General features: G+C 41.8%; 1 protein-coding gene across 8 annotated transcripts in view; it reads left to right on the top strand.

The window, feature by feature from the left end:
* The window catches only part of PTPRK (protein tyrosine phosphatase receptor type K), a 1,183,996-nt gene that overhangs the window by 789,765 nt on the left and 371,213 nt on the right, over window positions 1-23,018 (top strand). For all 8 annotated transcript variants that reach the window (XM_069234833.1, XM_069234830.1, XM_069234832.1 and 5 more), the window contains exon 9: window positions 12,544-12,653. In XM_069234833.1, the coding sequence (XP_069090934.1) occupies window positions 12,544-12,653 (110 nt within the window). The remainder of the gene's footprint in view (window positions 1-12,543; window positions 12,654-23,018) is intronic.

Here is a 23,018-nt window from a genome sequence, read left to right on the forward strand (position 1 = left end):
CAAGTGAAAATACACATTTTTAAAGTTTAAATCTCAGTAAAGCACTGAGAAACACAATAGCTCCAACTAGGGCTATCACGATGTCTTGGAGTCGTCTCTAACAGTCTGAAACCACTCGCGAGGGAGTGCGGGCTGGTCATGGAGTCACGTGGACCCAGGCACAGTACTTTGGGAAAACAAAGGAACAAAGAAGTTGCACCTGAGAGGTGAGTTGCGCTGGAGCCGGTACGGCGTCGGTTCCTTATAGCTACCAGGGAGGGGAGGCATTGGTTCCTTACTGCAAAGCAGGGAAGGTGAGACTTGAGCTCCTTATAGTTGCAGTGGAGGTGAGGCGGCGTTGGTGGTGAGGTGTCAGTTCCTTACAATCCGACGGGGTCTATGAATCAGGCAGGTCAAGATGTAAGGCATCAACTTCACGGTATCGCGGGGCTACAGGTGCTGCATCAGAATCTGTTGGCACAGACGTCAGTGACATGTCACTCGGGAATTACGCTGTGGTGGGACTACAGAGGTGCTGCAACGTAGTCACGCCTGCTGCGTCTGTTGCGGTCGTTGCACTCAACGGGGACCATGGCTCCGGTGCAGGCAACAACGCAGAGTCAGACAGCAGCGCTAGTTCCGAAGTTGCTCTGGAGTCGATGTATTTAGTTTCTTCATGGTTACACCAGAACTCACTCCCCAGGGACTGGATTAGGCTCCACTTGGTAAGTCAGGACTCTCAGCAAGAGAGCCCAGGTGCTGGCAATGATGTCCTTGATGTCCCTGAGTGTTCTAACAGAAGACAAGCTCAGTCCAAGCCCTTGGAGAACGTTTGGAAGCAGGATGTAGAAAGCAAAGTTCAGTCCTTTCACTCCTAGGACAGAAGTAGCAAGAGGCCAGCACACCAAAACAATAGACAGAGAGGCAGACCCTCCTACAGCATCTAGCTCTTCTTCCTGGCAGAATGTCCTCAGTGCAGAAGGATTCTAAAGTTGTGGACTCGGAAGTCCAGTACTTAAACTCATTTCTGGCTTTAAATAAGGCAAACTTCAAAGGAAAGTCTTTCTAGTGCACACAACCCTGCCTTTCTTACCCTGACTTCAGACACACTCCAGGGGGTTGGAGACTCCTTTGTGTAAAGACAGGCACAGCCCTATTCAGGTGCGTTTGTCAGCTCCCTCCACCACTCTTGCCTGGGAAGACCCATCAGGATACGCAGGGCACACCACAACTCCCTTTGTGTACTGTCTAGAGTGAATTCACAAGCAGCCCAACTGTCATCCTGACCCAGAAGTGTATTCCACATTCAGGCAGAGGCACAGACTGGTTAAGCAAGAAAATGCCCACTTTGTAAAAGCGGTATTTTCAACCTTACAGTTTAAAAACCAACTTCACCAAAAGATGTATTTTTACATTTTGAGTTCAGAGACCCCAAACTCCACATCTCTATTTTCTCCCAATGGGAAATTACACTTAAAAGATGTTTGATGGCATGTGTGGCTGTAGATACACATGCTGTGCATTATGCTGCCTTAAAGTGTTGGTCTCGGAGTGCTGTAACTTGTTTTTCTTCAAGAAGGCTTTTCGAGTCACGGGATTGAGTGGCCCCTCCTTCATAGTGCTACTGCGCATGGGCTTCAAATTCTTTGTTAGATTGTTTTATCTCCGCCATCTGGTTTGGATGTGTTTGTGCTTGCTCTGTATTCACTCGCTCTGGTGTGAGATTCTTTTCAGTCTTTACTTTCCATCGGTGGTACTGTATTTCGATTGTGTTTGCTTAATCATAATTTAGATTAACTCAGGTTAATTTAAAACACGTACTCTTCGGGGCGAGCCTCACCCGGCTCCAGGCCTATTTCCTTATGGCATGGAAGAATATGATACCTTAATGGAACGGACGCAGTTTAGATTCTGTCCTCTGTGCCACACCAAATTTCCATACACGGATCACCATAAAGTGTGCACCCTCTGCCTTTCCCCAGACCATAACGAGGCCATCTGCGACACGTGTTGATCGTTTCGGTCCAAGAAGGCACTGTGGGACCTAAGAGCTCGCAGGCTGGAAATGGTACACTCAACACAAGACAGCACCCCAGATATTTTTGGGGATGAGCATGCACAAGAGGAGCTGGAGCAACATGAGGCATTCTCAGTTGAAGACACAGATTCTGACGTGCATTCTGACATCGAGAGCCAGGAGATCACTTCTGCGCAAGTCGTGAGTACAAAAAGAAACCTGCCCCTCCTCCTCCCTCAAAGACAGTTAAGACTCAAAAAAGAGGTCACTGGACCACCACGGCCATCGGGCCAAGGTACGCCACGGAAACTTGATTTGAGTTCCCTGCCCTCGGACTCTTCTCCGAAATTTTGAAAGACTGAAATTCAGTCTTAACAATCGGCCTCTATTCCTTCGGTCTGACCGAAACAATCCAAAGATTTGGAACCGAAAACTTCAGCAACAAATATTATGATACCATCCTCTATGGCACTGAAAACTTCAGCACCGAGCGAAACTACACCATCTGACCCTTCTGGATTTGAAGGTTTGACTCTGACATAACATGTCAGTGCCAAAAACAGCCAAAGCTGACAATTCTTCAGCTTTGTTGTCTCCAATTGAACCAATTCTAGAGACTATGGATGCTAAGCAGCGGAAAATACAAAACAATAAGGACACAGGCAGAATTGTGGCTTCTCCCACCATTCATGTGAAGAAGCAGCTTTCTTTTCAGGAGGCTCTCAAAACCTCACCTCCACCAAAAAAGCCCCACAAGGAAAAGGCTGCTACTACTGCAAACGCTGTTAATTTACAGGAGCAGCCAACACCTCCTCCTCCACCTCATTCACCTAGCTCTCAAGTGGGTGGGAAATACACACCACAGGGTTCACCTGTAAAATGGTAGGTAAGACTTAACTGGTACTCCACAAGACCCTGACCCCTGGGATAATTATGATAAAGACCCAATATTGGATATAGATCCTAATCTCTATCCTGCCCACCCCTCACATCCAGAAGACACCACTGGCCATCAACGAAGTAATAGGGAGGGCTGCCGCATATCACAATGTGCAATTACATAAAGATCCAATAGAGCAGGGGTCTTCAAATTGGGGGCATCCCCCCTAGGGGGGCGCTGGTGATCCGGGGGTGAGGGCGAGGCTTTGGCCAAAGCAAGTATAACACTGATAGCAGTGTTTTGTTTTAGTGATCGGCAGTAAGCCGCTGTTTAATGGGCCATCAGTAACATCTTTAATCATTTACATTCTGGCTAGAAGAAGGTGTCAAAAGGAAAGGGATTTCAAATATTCTTCAAACCCCTCACCCCCACTTCCAATAATGACAATGTGGATACTTTTGCACGATATTAAAGCCTAGATGACCACAATAATATTTGGCAATCATGTTTTTGATTGCAATTTTAAATCGGTAACAGAGCCTAACTGCAATGTTTAAATATATCTAGAACTATTTAAACATTGTCAGCTTATAAAAGTAATTAGGAAAAATGTTGAGAGGGGCCCATTTTTTTTATTTTTTTTATTTTGTTTCATTGGGCCGGGGGGCTGCATTAAATAGTTCAAAGACAACTGCAATAGAGGAAGGCTTTTTATTTGATACCCTCCCTTCAACACATAGGAATATGCAATTCCTCCCTATGTTGCCAGGAATGCTTAGACATGTCCAGGACATTTTCATAGAACCGGTGCACTCCCGTATCATTACATCACGAGTAGATAAAAAATGTAAGGCTGCCCCCATCTGATCCAATATACATCCGCTTCCAAGAGCCATCGGATTCCATTGGTTATACCACTGCCAGGAATAGAGTAAATAGTCAGGCTACTGGAGATTCTCCTCCTCCAGAAGAAAGTATAGAACTTTATGCCGCGGGAAAAAGGGTTGCTGCGCAAGCAGCCAATCATTGATGTATTGCTAACTCCCACGCACCCCTTTGCTATATATGATAGGGCACACTGGGATGAATTTGAAGTCATCCTTCATCACCTCCTAGGAGAATACCGAAAACATACACAGCAAATAGGCTCTGAAGGACAAACAATTGCAAATAAGTCAATTAGATGTGCACAAGATGCATGTGACACAGCTGCACAAGGGGTCAATGCCAGTATACTCCTTAGGAGAGATGCCTGGTTAAGGTGTTCTAGTTTCAAACCAGAAGTCCAACAAGCTGTCCTCAATATGCCTGGTGATGGGGAGCACCTATTTGGGACCAAGGTTGACTCCATCCTAGAAAAACTCAAAAAAGACACCAACACTGCTAAGGCAATGGGTGCCTTACAAAACCAACCAAATAGGTTTTTTTTGCTGTCCATTGTTCAGGGGTGGTTACAAGGCAACCACATCCTCTGATCACTCAAACTTGCAGCAGTGTCAGACATCTTCCTCCTATTCCAGAGGGTATTTCAGAGGAACATACTGTATAGGGGAAACAGCTCCAACGGCAGGGGGAAAACGACCAAAATTCATGGTTCACCCTCCACAGTCAAACATTGGCTACCTCCCTATTCCCCCTTCTCATTCCACTCCAGTATAGGATGTCTTCAATTTTACCACCAACAGTGGATAAACATAACATTGGACCTATGGGTCCTGTCAGTTATCCAACATGGTTATTGTCTAGAACTGACATCAACACTTCCAAACATTCCACCTCGCAAACACAAGATATCAACAGAACAACCTGCACTTTTACACAAAGAGGTTCAATCTCTACTGTCAAAAGGAGTTATAGAAAAAGTTCCTATACAATACCAAGGAACAGGAGTGTATTCACTCTACTTCCTCATTCCCAAAATGACGGCACACTCAGGCCTATTTTAGATTTCGGACCTCTAAATCAATATATTCTCTTGAAACATTTTCACATGGTCACACTTAAGGATGTGATTCAGTTACTAAAAAAATTAATAAAAGGCGACTTCCTGACGGCTGTAGATCTCAAATGCCAACTTTCACATTCCAGTTCATCCTGCACACTGCAAATATCTGAGGTTTGTAGTGTCAGGACAGAATTATCAGTTCAAGGTTCTACCTTTAGAGGTCACAACCGCTCCCAGAGTACTCACCAAGTGTCTAGCAGTAGATGCAGCACATCTAAGAAGACAACAAATACACGTATTCCCTTACTCGGACGAGTGGCTCATCAAAGCCAACACTTTAAGTCAATGTCGGTCTCACACTCAAAGCACAGAAGCCTTCCTCTCAAATTAGGGTTTACAATAAACTTCATAAAATCACACTTACGGCCTCTACAGATTCAGCAGTATCTGGGGCAGATACTGAAAACACAAAATTGGTCCTTGCTTACCCCAATCCAGCATGTGTTAGCAATTTTCAACAAATAATCTCTTCAATACATGTCAATCAAATCTACACAGACAAAACATTGATGAAACTCTTAGGTATGATGACATTCTGCATTTCCGTTATCCCTCATGCTAGACTCCATATGCGCCCCCTACAACAATGTCTCTCTCGCCAATGGTCACAAGCTCTGGGTCATCTTCAGGATCTAGTGTTGGTAGAGCAGCCAGCTTACATTTCTCTCCTATGGTTGAACTCCACCAACCTACTCAAAGGGACGGCCTTTTCAAGACCCAGATCCCCAAGTAGTTCTGACCTCAGATGCCTCCCTCACAGGATGGGGAGCTCACCTCAAAAATCTCACAGTACATGAGTTATGTGACCCCAGTCACCAGATCATTTACATCAGTGTTTTGGAACTTCAGGCAGTCTTTCTAGCCCTAAAGGCTTTTGTTCCTCACTTAATACAGAGATCTGTCTTGATCCACACAGACAAAAATGTATTATTTACAAAAATGGGGGTACACACTCTCCAGTTGTTTTAGCCTGCACAAACATTCTGGAGGTGGGCTCATCATCATCACATTGATCTTATGGCAGAATATCTCCCAGGTACAGACTACAGGTTTGCAGACCTGCTAAGCAGGACGCATCATCAAGTCCACATATGTGCACTCCACCCAGTAGTCCTTCGTAAATTCTTTCAAAAGTGGGGAACGCCTCCAGTAGATCTGTTAGCCATAGCAGAAAACTCAAAATGCCAAAACTTCGCATCCAGTTACCCACACCCCCAGTCCAAAGGCCATGCCCTTTGGATCAACTGGTTAAGTATATTTGGTTATGCTTTTCCACCTCTCCCACTCATTCCATTCCTAGGGAGGAAACTAAAACAAACTTCTCTCATAATGATCCTATTAACATCTACATGGGCTTGCCAACTGTGGTTTACAACTCTGCTGGATCTCTCCCTAGTACCTCATGTGAAACTCCCCAACAGACCGGATCTTCTCATGCACAATCTCCAACTAATAAGGCATTCAGATACCAGTTCACTCAACCTTGCAATATGGCTCCTGAAGTCATAAAGTTCGGTTACCTTCAGTTACCGGCAGAATGTATGGCTATTTTAAAACAGGCACACAGGCCAACAATTAGAGACTGCTATGCAGCAAAATTGAAACATTTTGTAACTGTCAATCTAAACACATTGATCCAGTAACCATTTGCGCTTCTTCACTCATATCCTATAGAATTCCTTTCTTACATAGTGGCTTTCTTAGTTGCGATTACATCTCTAAGACGTGTTAGTGAGCTACAACCCTTAACATTGGAGGAGCCTTTCTTTCAGAGACATACTGATAAACTTGCAAACCCTAAATTTCTACTAACAGTTGTATCAGAATTCTACATTGCTTAAACTATTGAGGTACCGGTTTTTTTTCCACAACCAGACTGTGACAGACAGAGCACTCCACACATTAGATGTGAAAAAAGAGCCCTCAAGTATTATATTTACAGAACTAAAGAGTTCAGGGAAAAACGCTTAATTTTGTGACATTTTCAGCACCACATAAAGGAAATCCTATTAGAAAAAATAGCATAGCTAGATGGAAAGTAGAGTGTAAATGAATATGGTACGCTAAAGCAAAAACACAATTTACATTGACTCCTAAAGCACATTCCACAAACAAAAATGCCACAATGACATTCTTAGGAAATATCCCCTTAGCTGACATTTGCAGAACAGCTACTAGGTCTACGCCACACACATTTACTAAACATTACGACATAGATGTTCAAGCTCATCAGCAAGCCAATGTAGGACAGGCTGTCCTAAGAACACTTTTTCAAACAACTGTAACTCCCACAAGCTAGCAATTGGGTTTGTTTGGGAGGACTGCTTTTCAGTCTGTGCACAGCATGTGTATCTTCAGCCACACATGCCATTGAACGGAAAATGTTGCTTACCAGTAGACATCTGTTTGTGGCACGTAGTGCTGTAGTTTCACATGCACCCTCCCTCCTCCCCAGAAGCCTGAGGCCAATTCAGTTAGTTTCTATTTGTATATAGTTGCATATATTTCCTTATACTCGCATGGACATACTCTTTTCTATTCTTCTTTATACTCTATCACTCACCTGCCTGCACCAAAATGATCTAACAAAGAACTCGATACCTCTGCGCAGGAGCAGCGAGAAGGAGGAGCCGCTCAATCTCGTGACTCGAAAAGCCTTCTCGAAGTAAAACCAATTGCAGCACTCCGAGCCCAACACTAGAAGGCAGGATAATGCACAGAATGTGAATGTACAGCACTACATGCCATGAACAGATGTCTACTGGTAGGTAACATTTTCCTTCAAGGCAATCCCTATGGTACCCTATGGGAAAGATAAGCCTTTGCTATAGAGAAAAACGAATTTAGCAGTATTTCACAATCAGGCCACACCAGTAGATGTCCTACATTTTAAATATACTGCACCCTGCCCAGGGGGCTGCCTTACGGGTGACTTCATGTAGTAAAAGGGAAGGTTTGGGCCTGGCAAGTGGGTGCACTTGACATGGCAGTTTAAAACTACAGACACTGTAGTGGCAGGTCTCAGACATGTTTACAGTGCTACTCATGTGGGTGGTGCAGTCTGTGTTGCAACTCCACTAGTAGTATTTGATTTACAGGCCCTGGGCACACACTGTTCACTGTACTAGGGACTTATCAGTAAATCAGAAATGCCAATCATGGATAAACCAATCACCAATACCATTTAGACAGAGAGCCCTTGCACATTGAGTACTGGTCAGCAGTGGTAAAGTGTCCAGAGTCGTAGAGCCAGCAAAACTGAAATTCAGCACAGGATGAAAAGCAGGAGCCCAGAAGCCAAAAAGACAGGGGAATCCACACCAAGAGCTAACAGGTCTAACAGTTACCATTTATGTGACTCATTCAGAAAGTTTCCGATGTCTGTATTCTAACTTCTGATGCAGAACTGTTTATATGTTTCCCTTAGAACTAATCTATGTTAAGGAGATAAGCCAGGATCATGGTTGATCCCAAATGTATGTAATCTTCAGAATGGTCAAAGCACCCCTCCTCCTCCAACCCCACCCAGCCGAAACAAAATGTGCCCCTAATTCATTTATTTCCATCTGCCTACAGGCATGAGCCTCAGATTTCCCTTCTTGCAAAGTGGTACAAGGCGCAAAGCTAAAGTTAGGGAATAATATGCTTTCCTGCATACACCTAGGGTGTGCAGTAATATTTGGCACAACACATCCCCATTTTATTTGTAGATAATTTATGAAAGCTGTAGTAGTATGTCATGACTTAATAAAATCATATGCAACACTACGATTTAAGACTAAGCCGAGGGTGGTCATGACAACTAACAGTGATTATGTCCAAGAACTACTTTAGAAAACCAGATGCCCATGACTATCTTGCATTTCTAAGCATGTGACTTAGTCTACTTCCTTATCTCAGTCTTCCCCCCCCCTCTGCAGACATAAAAGATGTTCTGAACAGCAGGAAAGGCACTAGCATACACTTACATAGCTAGACTTAATGTTTTTGAAGTCAGAGAAGTAAGCCCCCAAGGCTATGTCATCTGTGCACAACCTTTTTACAATGGTTAGCACAGGTTTAACAAGCACATACCGTTTCAAAGTGATCTCATAAAGAAGCAAGTACTCTAAGTGCTGGATGAGCCAAGAGGCCTGCCACTCTGTTTGGTCTCTAATAAGGACAATAAGATGTCCCCAAACTTTTTAAATAAACATATGTTATTGATTTTAGATGCAATACAGTAACAAGATGAAAAAGGAGAATTGCTTCCCATTCAGTATCACACCCCCACCCCTCCCCAGATCCACTTGAATCACGAACGATCACATCCCCATGAGGACGCAGCCACTGGTGCATTTGCTAAACCGTAGTGCTCCAAATATGTGCCCCAATTTGTATAAAATTTTGCAGACAGCCTCTGGCAGTGTATGTTGGCTCCTCCTGTTTGGCACACAGGTGCATGCTGGCTCTCCACTTAGCCAACACCGGGGGCTGATGCGATTTCCGTTTGCGTGCTTTCTCTTACTTGGCAACCATTGGCACTAGGCCCATCAGTATTTGATCTCTTCTTGAGCCCCCACACTCATCCATAAAATCCAGGAGCGCTCTTTGAGGTGTTAGGTCAATATGTATATCTAAGATCCTAGGCAAGGATTGGGCAATCTGTCCGCAGTAACGTTTGATCACTGGGCATTGCCACACCACATGGAAGAAATCTGCTGGGCACTGTTGGGTTCGGGGAGAATGCTTTCCAGCAAGAGCCTTTGTGGTGTCATGTAAGTTAAGTGCAAGTAGTTTAATTGTATCATCCTCAGCCTTGCTGAAATAGCGAGTACACTGGTTGCCATGCATGCCTCCCTCCATTCGGTTTCTTCCAGGTTACCAACCCACTGCTCTCATCTCCGCTGGATCTGCTCCAGTGCCTTTAGAGCATTACAGACCAAAGAGGGATGAATCTGAGAGCGCTTCCCTCTGCCCTGGTTTTCCATCAACAATTTCACCTGTAGTGGACTAAACTCCGGCAATTCAGTTAAATGTGCTAGATGCTGCCCGAGAGCATGCCGTAAGGAGTGCATATTGGAGCCTGCCATATGTCCCCAACATTGTAATCCCAGTCAAATCCAAATATCGGAACCCTTACAGCTGTATGGTGTATTCCAGTCTACATCCCTTCTAGAGGGGAGTCTGTTGGATAAATTTCTTATCCCACTTGTGAATCTGTTGGCTGCCCACCACACCAGAAAGATCATCCTGGTAATCAAAGGGATATGGAGGGGGGCCGGCCGGCCTTATACGAAGCGCATAATACTGTCTAAACCGAAGTGAGCTACCTTTAGTTGGTAGACTGGATCACACCAACCTCCTGCCAGCAGTCATTAATAAGTTGAGACACCCAGTAGTACAGCTGGATGTCCACTGCTCCCAACCCACTATGGTAAATCAGTCATCAATATTTAGCGGGCGCTATGCATGGGGGTCTACCCTGTCAAAGAAAGGACTGAAGCATTGCTACAACCCTGATTAACCAGACATTGGGGATGTAGAGTGGGAGGTTTTACAATGTATAAAGGAAACAGGGAAGTATCATTTTTATGCATGCAACCCATGATTCTAAGGAAAAAACTATTCCAGGTGTTAAGGCTACCTTTAGTCGCCTGTAGCGGGGGGGGTATGATTCAGGTATTATGTGAGCTCTGGCTCCGTGCCTACATGCACCCCCAAATATTTGAAGTTAAGAAGACAAACCAGAATATCAGATTGCCATGTGGATGCAGCATTGTCACCACAGAACTGAATTTGAAGCGACTTGCTGTGGGTCACCCGGAGCCCTAAGGCTTTCTCAGATAGGTGCAAGATATCCAATGCGCGTGGGCAGGATGTTGGCGGGGTCAGCAAGAAAGAGAATATCATCTGCGTATAATGCAATCCTGTCCTCCGTGGTCTTGCTCCATTTCCATCTCATCTTGGCATCAACCTGAATGATTCTTGCCAGGGTGACAAGGAGTGGCGAGAGAGGGCAGCCCTGCGTATTTCCCCATCTGGTCAGAAATGCACGTAACAGCACTTTGTTAATGAGGACCTATGTTGAGTGCTCTGTATACAAAAGTTTAACATAGTCGTCTAAGATGGATCCAAAACCCATGCTGTGCAACACCAAAGCAAGATAGCCTCCGTCTGCTTTCTCCAAAGCTTTCTCAAAGTCCACGAATAGTAGGGCTGCAAAATCTCCACTGTCCTGGACATGGGCTAGGGCAGTGTGGACACCCCTAATACAATGCCTAGGGCTGTGTTAGGGCATAACACCAGATTTGAGAGGAGTTTGTATGTACAAATGTACTCAGGTCCTGCTGCAGCCTTGTCACTGAGACCTTGGCATATATTTTGATATCAGTGTAAAACAAGTAAATAGAGTGTTAGACGGTATAGCTGGTTGTCGGGTGGTCCAATTTAGGGATGACAAAACCAGGTTAGTGTGGGAAGAACCCATTTTCCCCTGCTTTGTTGTATAATTCGAGTAAGTGGGGGAGAGGGGCAACAATGTCTCGAAGTTAATAGTAATATTCGGCTGGGAAGTCATCGGAGCCAGGGATCTTTCCTGGGTTTAGGTCGCCACCAGAGCTTCATCTTCAGTAATTGGAGAATCAAGGTCTGCACATTGGACCCTGGTGAGATGGAGGAGAGGGATGTCATGCAAGAGAGGATGGGTGAGCTTGCAGGCAGATCTTGGCTTGTGGGCATAGAGTCCTTCCTAATAATCTGCAAAGACCACCACAATCACCTCTGGGTTCTGTAGATGGTTTCCTAATGAGTCATTAATGGAAGGGATCAGCCTGCAGTTGGCGTGTCTGGTAGCCAGCCAATACAGGAGCTCCTTTGTTGCTCCCCCTCCTCCCTATTGCTTCCCCCACCCATGCCCTCTGTGTTGCTTCTGCTCCTAATGCACTTCCTTCCCCAGTCACCCTCCCTGTTAATTCCCAACACTATCCCTCTAAAACTAAAAAAAGGGAAAAAAAAGACACTTCTTTTTTTTTTTCTTTTGTACCCTCTGTATAGTCATGGAACTTAATAATGTTGAGTATTATAATATTATACACCAAGGCAGTACTTTTTCTATATATATTACGTCTTTGAGGTACACTTAAGGCCACGACTCATTGAACAATTTATGCCAGAGCGGCATTATGGAACAGTCTGCCTTTATTGACTTGACTATACTAGCACTTATGGCTGGAGATGCTGACAGTGGCTCTGGATGTGCTTCCCTGGGTGTTCTGTCTGTATAGACTAGTTTAGAACTAAGATTTCGCTAATAGCATTGGCATAGCCTCAGAACTGACAGCCTACAACATGCTTTGTGCCATCATTGCTAGATTTATATATTTGCCTTTTGACACGCAGACTCCTGCTTTGGACCTTTTCCAGCATTGTAATGTCAATACAGTGTCTCCAGAAAGGTAAGGGTTCTAGTTTCATGCTTCCGATATTAAGCAGACTACTGTTATGATTTGTGTCTCCTTTTGTAATTGTGTCAAACTAGAATTCTTGTTAAGTTGTGGTACTCCTTTAGTAGGGGTTTTTGATGCATCTAGTAAGGTTTTTGTGTAAACTTATATTTTGTAAAAATAAAGTCTTAGATTTCAACAAACTCCATGTGCCTAAGCTTACTGATTTGTTTTGCAGTACCTGGACTTGTGCCGACGAGCTCTTTGAAGGGGACTCCATTTGAAGACAGGATTTTTTTGAACTGGAAAGAACCACTGGAGCCTAACGGTATCATCACTCAGTATGAGGTAAAATAACATCATAATAATATAATACATCATCACTTTTCTAGGTTTAGTCATGCCTTGATGGCTTTAGGCTGTAAGAAAGGTCAGAGTTTGGGTACATTTTAAGGAACATAACATTTTTATATAGCTAGAAGTATATTTAGATTATTTTAACAGTAAAAAGCAGTTTGTTAACCAAAAACATTAGTATCAACGTAGTTCTCTGGAGAGATTCAAGGAAATAATTATCCTGTGATGATTTTCAAGCAAAGTGCATGTACTCCTTGAAAGGTTTTCAAGTGTTCTTGAAATAAAATGTGCTGCCAATCACCTAGCAGTGTGTGCCTTAAAATTAGCATACTGCACTGTGCAGTAAAAAGGTAGCCTAGTGGGTATGTTTAAAAACATGTTTAAAGTGTTTACAAAACCGGTTTCAAATGTTTTTTAAAAACCCGTCAAGAAGTCAGCCTCTGAAAGATGGATTTTGCGCTTATAAAATTATATATTTGAACAGATTGTACTGCAAATTGATTTTTTTTTTTTTTTTTTTTTAAATGGACGCTCTCTTGTAATGATTACTTCATGGATGTTACATGTGTCTATATATGTATTTATTGAAGTTGATTAAAGTAGTAGCGAGGGAGACACGCTATCACAAGCAGGATCAACTGCCACCTCTTGCTACCATCTCTATTCCAGAATCCCACCATGTCGGCGATGACCTAGTGGAATGAGGAATGAGAACGGAAGACTACATGCTTTGTTTATGAAATGAACAACATTACAGATCTTCCCAATTTATAACCAAATAAAACTACCCTACTTACACGTATACCATTCTACAAAGTACTAATTAACACATTTCTACAAATTGTAAAGTTGGACATAAATTAACACTATAATGCTTATAGACTTTTAACTAGCAGTAATCTTCAAACCTTTTTGGTTTTACAATCTTACTGCCTGATGTACTCCATTTTTCACCTGTACCTACACCCATGCGACTGGAAACCTCTTCTGTCCTTATTGGTGCTAGTCTGTTTTCATTGGAACTAACCTCATCCTGACACTCAATTAAACTTATCCCGTTCTTATGTAAACGCATTCCGTTCTCACCATTCTCCACCCACACACCATATCCTTTCCTCATACATACACATGGTATCACATTTTCTGACTTACCTCTGCACATTGACAACTCAGACATATGCCACACCCTACCATCATTCAATTTTGCTGAATTATTGAACAATTCTTCCACTCTCGAGGGTGCAGAAAATCTGCCTAGGCGTTTTCCCCCCATGTTTGCTACTTTTACCTCTTACCATGTCACCCAGTCTGAGCTTTACATCCTTGCTCTTATGTATTGAATCATAGTATACCTTACATTTCCTCTGTGCCTTTTCAATGTTCTCCCTCACTTCTTTTGGAGTCCATTCTGCCCTCTTGGCATTTTTAAGCTAACTCACATTATCTTTGGACATTGGTGTTCTTCCCCTCATAAGTTTAAATGGACTGGAACCTGTACTAATACACACAGTCACTCTAAATGCCCACAAACATTTCCAAAGCTCTCTTTCCCAAACTAAATGGTTACTACTAGCTATCTGGATAATACTTTTAAGCACTCGGTTAAACATTTCTACTGCCACGTTACCTGCAGGATGATACACCAAAGTGGTTCGGTGCTTAATTGCATTCTTTCTCAAATACTCCTTAAAATCCATCAATACGAATTGTGGTCCATTGTCAGAAATTATACTCTTGGGTAAACTCTCTCTCACAAAATGTTTGTCAAAAAACATAATAATAAATTAATTAGCCTTCCGTACAATTTTTACCTCTGGCTGTTTAGTAAAGTGATCCACTAGTACCAATCCCAACTGTTTCCCATGTTATGTTTAGAAAAGAAATGGGATGTAAAGGGTTTAAGTGTCACTTGCGTTTTGTCAGCATTGTCACATAATATACACTCCCTAACTTTCCTTTCTACCTCTTATTCTAACCCAGGCCACCATTGCCAGTTCTTCACTCTGTTTTTTGTTTTTCCAATTCCTAAATGACCCTCATTGCATATTTCCAAAATTTTAGATCTCTAGATCGGGAGGTACCACTCTTCCACCTCTAACAATCAATCCATCCTCAAAAGATAGTTCATTTTTGACTTCCCAGAAGGGTAACAGAACTTTGCCCATTAGGTTCTTCTGTAGCCACCCCTTAGTGATCTTACACTGCACCTCCCTTAAACTCTCATCCTGTTCCTGTTCCACCCTCCATTCATCACGTGAAATACCTTGACAACCTTCCTCCACAATAGCTACCGACAAATCCTCACCCTAGTCTTCATCCATATCCTCAGTGGGCAAGGGCATGTGACTTAAGAAATCTGGTACCACGTTCTTCACTCCCGGTAGATACTGCACATCATAATTATATTCAAATAGACATACTGACATCCTAGCCAATCTGGGAGATGCTCTGTACAACCCCTTTGTTATTAATAATCTTACAAGTAGCTTATGATCACTTCTCAATGTAATCTTATTTCCCCAAACATTTTGTTGGAAATGTTCTAATTCCCATACGCAGGCCAGCGCCTCAGGTTCAATTACTGAAAATTTCGGACGCAGTCAATGACCGTGAAGCGAAAGCGATGGTATCTTCTCCAGCCTTATTCCTCTGCATCAGAACAGCTCTAATTCCCCTACAACTGGCATCTGTGATGATGATACAGTGAAGATTCGGCTCAAAACCTTGTAGTGGAGGTGCTTTACAAATGTCATCTTTAAGCAATTCAAATGCCTGTTGGCATTCATTAGACCAGACAAATTTGTTTCTTTCTTTGAGTAAGTGCCTTAAGTCATACGTTTTCGTCAAAAAATTTCGAACAAATTTTGAATAAAACTCAACTAAACCTAAAAATGCTCAGGCCTCATCTTTTTTGGGATATTAGGCACATTTTGTTATGGCATTCACAAGTTCTTCCTTTGGCTTAATCTCCTCTGGAGACACAATATGACCTAGGTACATTACAGGGTCACAAGCAAATTTACACTTGCCTGTACTCTGCATTTAGTCCTTCCTTATTTAAAACATCAAGTACCTGCAATCGGGTTTGGTTATGGTCTTCTATGGGCTTATCCATAATGAGAATATCATCCTGGAAAATCATAATATTATCCAATTTTTCAAACACTGAGTGCATCAATCTCTGAAACATAGCTACCGCTGATACTAACCCAAACGACACTCTTTTAAACCTGTAACATCCAAAAGGCGTTGTAAAGGTAGTCAAACTTCTACTGTCTGGATGTAACAGAACTTGGTGGTAAGCTGCTTTTAAGTCAATAGATGAAAACCATTTTGTTTCTTTTGTACGTGATAATATTTTGTTGGTGTGTGGTAAAGGAAACTGACCTATAAGAATATTACTATTAAGATCTCGTAAGTCAATGCACAATCTCAAATTCCCTTTGGCCTTTTTCACTGCTATTAAGGGAGCAAGCCACTCTGAAGATTCGATAGGTTCAATGATTCTTTCCCCATGTAATTTCTGTAATTGCAACTTCACATCATCCTTAATAGATATGGAAATATTTCTTACTTGGTGCACATGAGGTTTAGCATCCTTTTTCAAGTAGAATTTATGTCTAAACCCCTTCATTTTTCCAATACACCCAGAGAACACCTTTGGAAATGCATTTAAGACCACTTTACCGATTCCCAACTCTGGATGAATTGTTAAAACGGTCTCCGGGTTATTTGGGTCCAACACCATTCCTAATTTGTCTTGGTCGATCCAACCCAATACAGAAGGACCCGTGACAGCAACACACAAATTTCCTAAGGTTTCCCTATCTTAGTACTGAAATTTCAACTTCTTATAACCCAACAGCTCAATAACTTCACCAGTAAATGTCTTAATGGTTATGTCTGGCATACATAGCTCATTACCCAAACTTTGTTTAAATTTCTTTTTCCACATATCCTTATTTACAGTTGTGTATGGTGAACCAGAATCAACTACTATAGATATGTTCAGCCCCCCAATGTTATCTGACACATATGTTTTTTTCATGCTTTTTTCTTCCTTTTCAGCAGTGTGCAAAACAGTTATCATGAACCCCATCAACACACAGTACACACATGTTCAACTCATCTTCCTCCAAATTACCAGTATCTTCCAGTTCTAGCACATTAACACCACTTCCAGATTTCTTTTGACATACCCTTTGAAAATGTCCTATCTCACCACACTTTGAACCCTTTTGCTTCCTTGCTGGACACAATTTATCATTGGCTATGTGGTCACTACTCTTGTATGTATAACATTTCCTTCTATTTTCACTTCTATAACCTTTCCGTTCTACATCAGTTTTTCCTATATATTCCTTTTTGTATTCCTTTGTGGATTTCTTCCCTTTCATGCTTGCTACTATTACATCATCACATTTACTTTCCACTAAGAGCGCTTTGGCACATCTTCCATTCAATTCTACTCTTTTAACCATGTCAATAACTTCTTGTAAATAACTCTCTCCTTTGGCCCATACATTATCTTGAATACTAGAATTTGATGTTTGCATACAAATCTGGTCATGAATAAGCTCATTGTGCAGGTTGCCAGACCGACAATTAATAGCCAAATTCTTTAATGCAGATACATAATCTTCCGAAAGTTCTTCTTTGCCTTGTTTCCTGTGGAATAATTTATATTGATCCACCTCTACACAAACTGTAGGTTTATAATAGTTATTCAAATCTTCAAGTGCCTTCAAATACACATTTCCCTGACCCTTTTGCCTTTGTTTCTTATTTATATTGTTAAAAACTTTCAGCCCACCAGAGCCTGAGCGATGCAAGAGAATTTAATTTTTTTTGTTGGCTGTAAGTTCCTCTTCTTCATCAGTGGCTGATATATCATTTTTTAAATTCTCACGCCATTCTTCCCATTTTAAAATTAGTACACCTGAAATTGGTGTATATGGATGTGGAGGTGACAAGTTCAAAATATTTCCAGAAACTATTGTACTGCAGAATTAGTCTGTACACAAATAGAAGTGGGGCCTCCTTTGAGAAAGAAAGAAAGAAAGAAAGAGAAAAAAATAAATAAATCTGATGATGTAACAGAGTTATAAGTAGCAATAGTTTTTATTTGACAGTATAACCAAATTATAAGCAGCAGTAGTTTTGATTTCACCATGTAAATATGGAGGCACGTAAATGTAATGGTGCCCCAAGGATTCTTCCTGATCCAAAATGGAGGCACGTAGATGAAAAGCACGTCAAGCAAGTTCAGATTATACTTTTAGTTCAATGTGACTAGGTCCGTTCCACAACGGCTGTTATACCATGGCAAGTGCTTACTGGAAAAATACGGATTCTTCTTACAAAAAACGTCCACGCCTAGGCAGCTATTCCACACAATAAAGAACAGTGGATCATGATTGGAACTGAAATCTTCGCTCTGCTACAGTGATGCTTGCTGTGACACAGCTTTGTTGAAGGTTCCTCCGACTTGGTGCCACTTCTGTAATGATTACTCCATCGATGGTGCGTGGGTCTATATATGTATTTGTTGAAGTTCATTGAAGTAGTAATGAGGGAGACACACACGCTATCACAAGCAGGATCAACTGCCACCTCTCCGCTCCCGTCTCCGTTCCAGAATCCCACCATGTCAACAGTGACCTACTGGAATGAGGAACAAGAACGGAAAACTACATGCTTTGTTTAGGAAATGCACAACACTACATCTCTCCTCTCCCAGAGAGTGCCACGGTAGGTCATAGAGAATATTATCTTAACTCTACCTGTGGTCACACTGGGACCTGGGAGCAACTTAGCATGTATGTCACTGATGTGTCCCTTGAGTTTCCATTTGGACATCATAAAGCTATATTTGTTGCATTTTTTCTTTACGTTCCACAAGCTATGTGGATTTATATTTACCAGTTAAAAAAAAAATCTACACCATTTTCCAGTTTTCAATGCACCGATGCAGTATTTGTACATTACACATGTATTTACTGCTGTTTATTTATTTATAAATTGGTTGATCGATTTTTTTTGTTTTTTGGGGGGCCAGGATATTTATATCACAGATCTAGCCACAACGGTGGCTTTACAAGTACCAAAGAATAAAAGCTTTAAATTGGATTGAATGCCTGTTTCATGGCCTTCGTGTTTTTTCTTTTGAGATCAATGGTAGGAGGCTTGATTTTAGTATGGTGTTCCTCTCTCCTCCTGATGTGCATACCTTGCTTTTTAAAATGTATGTTTTAATTTATTTTATGATTCATGAAAACCATATAATCTTTTCAGCTCAATACGTTATTGTTTGGTGTTATTGTTTAAAACCAGTGAAACATACCAGTTACAGAGAAGTGATAAAATAGTCTCAATTGTAATGCAAATCACCTCTGATCTAAAACACCCAGCGGGGGCCGCTGCAAATGTCAAGGGGGACAAGGGAGACAGGGAAACAAATAATCATTTAAAACAAGAAAAAAAAACACTTACCCTTTCCACTGCAGTCGCCTACTGCCTCGCTCCTCTGCCGGTCTGGTTTCTCAGCATTCACTGGGACACCAACACAGGCTCCCCAGCAATCCTTAAGCTGCTCTAATGCTAAACATAGCAGGAGAGCAGCGTTCGGATTGGTCTGAGATGCTTGGACTTCTACTAATACACTGCCCTGGGGACTGTTAAGTTTCAACACAGCCGGTTTGAAGTAACCAAAGTGTGCATGTGTGTTTTGCCAGCCTAAGATGGCCAGCCAAACACACATGCACACTCCTGTGACCCAGCCCCTCCCCTTCCTCCACATGCTGGCTGAGCCAGCAGCAGAAAAATAAAACGATAATGAAGAATCGTTTTATTATTCTACTTCTGGCTCTTAACCAGGGGGGTGACGCTCCTAGGCCATTGCAGAGTACAGTCATGAGTAAAAAAGCTTAACAAAAGCAAATTATTGATTTTTGCCAACCCATTTGCCCTTCAAGCATGCCAAGGTTACGTGCGTTAAGGTAACTAGATTCGCTATTCTTTGGCGGTCTTCTCCTTTCAGTACAAATCTCAAAGTCACTATCACCTGACGATACTTCTTTTTGATGAAAAATAGTCTATACCATTTCGGCATTGTGCTAAAAGTGCTGAGCAAAGGCATACAATATGAATTAATTTTTGAAACTCGTAGAAACAAAGCAGTAGTCAGGGTGGACCTTGTAATTTATGCATGTCTAAATTGTATTTTGAGGAGTATCACAATATGTGAAATATTGTCCCTCTGTTTTAGCCAGGAAGAAGGTAAGATCATTTGGCAACTTCTTTTCAAAGAAGCCCTCACAATATAGTCTGAATGTATTTTTTATAGTCACATTCTCGATGCCCTTAGCTTTTTTGACCAGCTGTTTAGAGTAACTTCCAGATGTTGGTGTCTACCACAGTGCTTCAAGGTGCAGTGCGTGGGTTGCGTTAATTAGATAGTTTGACAAAGGTAAAAATCTGGCATTTTCTTTTGAGAGTGCACCCCAAATAGTGGCCTGAGTGTTTGTTCCTTGCCATGTCGTACCACGTAACAAGTAGCCAGGAAGTGGGTCATGAGTTTAAGCAATGGCTGCCATACATTGAATTCTAATTTGGGATTGGTAAGGAGTTATGTAGTTGAAATATTTGACAAAATAAATTGCAGTGTGATTGCTCTAGCCAGGAATCTAAGGCTGATAAGCCATAATCGATCAATGGAAGAAACGTAGGGCCTGATATAGTCTTACTCCGTCGTAAACATGACAGATGTATTAGGATTCCAGTAGGCTGTAATGGGATTGTAATACGGTGGACGAGTTATCCATTACGTTTGTGACGGAGTAACCCCTTCCACCAAACTCTAAATCAGGCACTTGGTGTTTATTAATGAAAGTAGGGGGTCGACGAATGCACCATCCAGGTTGTTAAGGAGGCGCCTTATAGCATAAGACTGGGAAGCAAATTTAGTCGTTAGATAAGCCCAGTGTTAATTTGGGGAGCCATTGTAAACAGGCAGTAGCCCCTAAGAAGCAGTATTTCCTGTGTTTCTCAGTTAAAATACTATCGATTTTCCAGATTTCCACTTTGCACCGTTTATAGCCAAAAAACAAAACAGATCTGACTGCATTGGCTGTTGATGTGTTTTTTGTGGATTGCCAGGGACTTTTTCAGGCTTGTTTCTGTATAATTGAAAATACCTGTGACAGCATGTTGGCGAAACTGAACAGACTTAGTGTCTGACCTGGGTCGGTGCCTTCCCTCCACTTTATTGGCATCTGGTAAACATCTGCTATATACAGACTAAATAGCAGTGGTGCTAACACACACCCCTGCTTTAGTCCTGTGTTTGTCATTATTTTTCTTGCGATGTGATTATATGCTTGTTAGGCCCATGTGTTTGAGTATATAGACTACATGGCTATAAGTAGCATCGGGCAATACCCTGTTTGGCTAATTTTGACAAAAGCATGATGTGATCTACTACATCAAAGCCCATACGATAGTCAATGAAGAAGACAAACATAGCATTACGTTTTACATTCGCTGTCTCATGAGTTAGCATAGATAATGCAGGGATGTTGTTGAATGTGTTAATATTCGTCCAAATTCCATTTGTATAACTGTTATTTTTTTTTTTTTTTATTCAGCCCAAGTCCCGAAGTCCCTTAATAGAATTTTTGCATAGTACTTGACCTTTGCTTCCAGTAGCTCAGTCATTCTGTAGTTTGTGACGAACGTCAAGTCACCTTTTTTGTATATTGGCGTTTTTGATTTCTAGGGAAACCTAGTTCGAGTGCTTTGTGTGAATACTGGTGATTTTATAGTTAATTCATGCTTCAGTTTAAAAAAAGCCAATCTAGATGTCTTAGATTTAGGGTTATGTGATATGATCTTTGAAAAGATGGGGAATTGAGAATGGCTTTGAGGGACCTAGTGTGTATTTCAGGAGGCCTGAGAGTGCTGTGTTGGTCATATCGAGGTGAGAGGTACTAGAGCTTGCACTGTAGTAATTCTTAGGGATATATGGTACTGGTGTCTTTGGTAGGAATCATTGGAAAGAGTCAGTTTTGATGTGTTTCTCAATGTGATGTGCCATAGTGAGATTTTGGTCAATTAAGAAATTCAAAGATTTGGCAGATGGAATCAGTCTGGAAGTTGATACCAAGGTGTGAGTCCAAGAAGCTATTTTCAGGTCTTTCCTGAGTCAGAGCATTCCACATCATCTGAAAGACAGTTTGTTTACATAGAGGTAGCTTGGAACCCTCCAATTGCTTACCATCCGTTGGCTTCATTATCAGTCTTGTTTTCTGGCTTCTTTTTGGTCAGCGCATGCTGACTTGACTTTCTATTTGTGTGTTTCCCGGTCACTGGAGCATGGACCAAGTACTGCTTACAATTTTGGGGGTCTGGAGAAACACATATTTACCTGAAACTTACTTATAGAAAATGCATAATCAAGCAAGAGATCCTCCTACTAAATTAGAGAACAAAGCTTCTATCTGGACAGTTAACAATCTGTTAGGAATCTCTCAGTGATATACAGTGCAACTAGTAATGAATTATACCACATGATCCAAAACATATACTTTTATTATTAATCACTGTCATAACATAGAAGAATTATGGTAGTGACGGAGACGCAATTGTGCAAAATAGTAAAAGTGCACCCAAAGTGAAAAAACACCACGAAAACATCACAATAAAAATATCACTGTTTCTACAATCATTGGTGTGGTGATATATGTACAAGACAGCCTTGATTGGTATTTGAACAAATGCATCCATAGGACAATTCCCCTCATTGGATAGGAAATAACAGGTTCTGTCTTGTTGACTGTCGACCACCTTTGAACCCTTAATAACAATAACAGGGTCTCATCAGGACAAAAAGTGACCTGGGGAATGGCTGCCTTAAAGCAGGGCTGCAATAATGACAATTCTTGAGATAAAACCTGCATTATGGCATAGTATGTGGTATCAGATTAATGATTTGTGCAATTGCCAATACGTCCGATTGGCTGGGGTACTCACAAGGAGCCCCTGGTTGGCGAGGTGCCACATAAGACATGATACTGCTGGAAGCACTTACTACAGAGAGGAATACTCAAGGCTCCTGAGTTAGCACGACCTCCCAATTGGCGAGACAATGATAATTATCTCAAGAAGCCAGCGGTTGAGAAGTTGTTAGTGTTGCTTTTAACAGTGATATCAAAATACATCCGTGACTTTGCGCTTTCGCTATTAAGTAATCACTTGTTTAGTTAGTAACAAAGTGCTTTTTTAGATTGAGCATAGCAGTGCATGCGCTGCTTTCCTGGCATATTGGTATCTATGTGGGCTTTTAACCACGCCCACCTC

Source organism: Pleurodeles waltl, chromosome 5, assembly GCF_031143425.1.
Source record: "Pleurodeles waltl isolate 20211129_DDA chromosome 5, aPleWal1.hap1.20221129, whole genome shotgun sequence".
Classification (NCBI taxonomy): Eukaryota; Metazoa; Chordata; class Amphibia; order Caudata; family Salamandridae; genus Pleurodeles; species Pleurodeles waltl.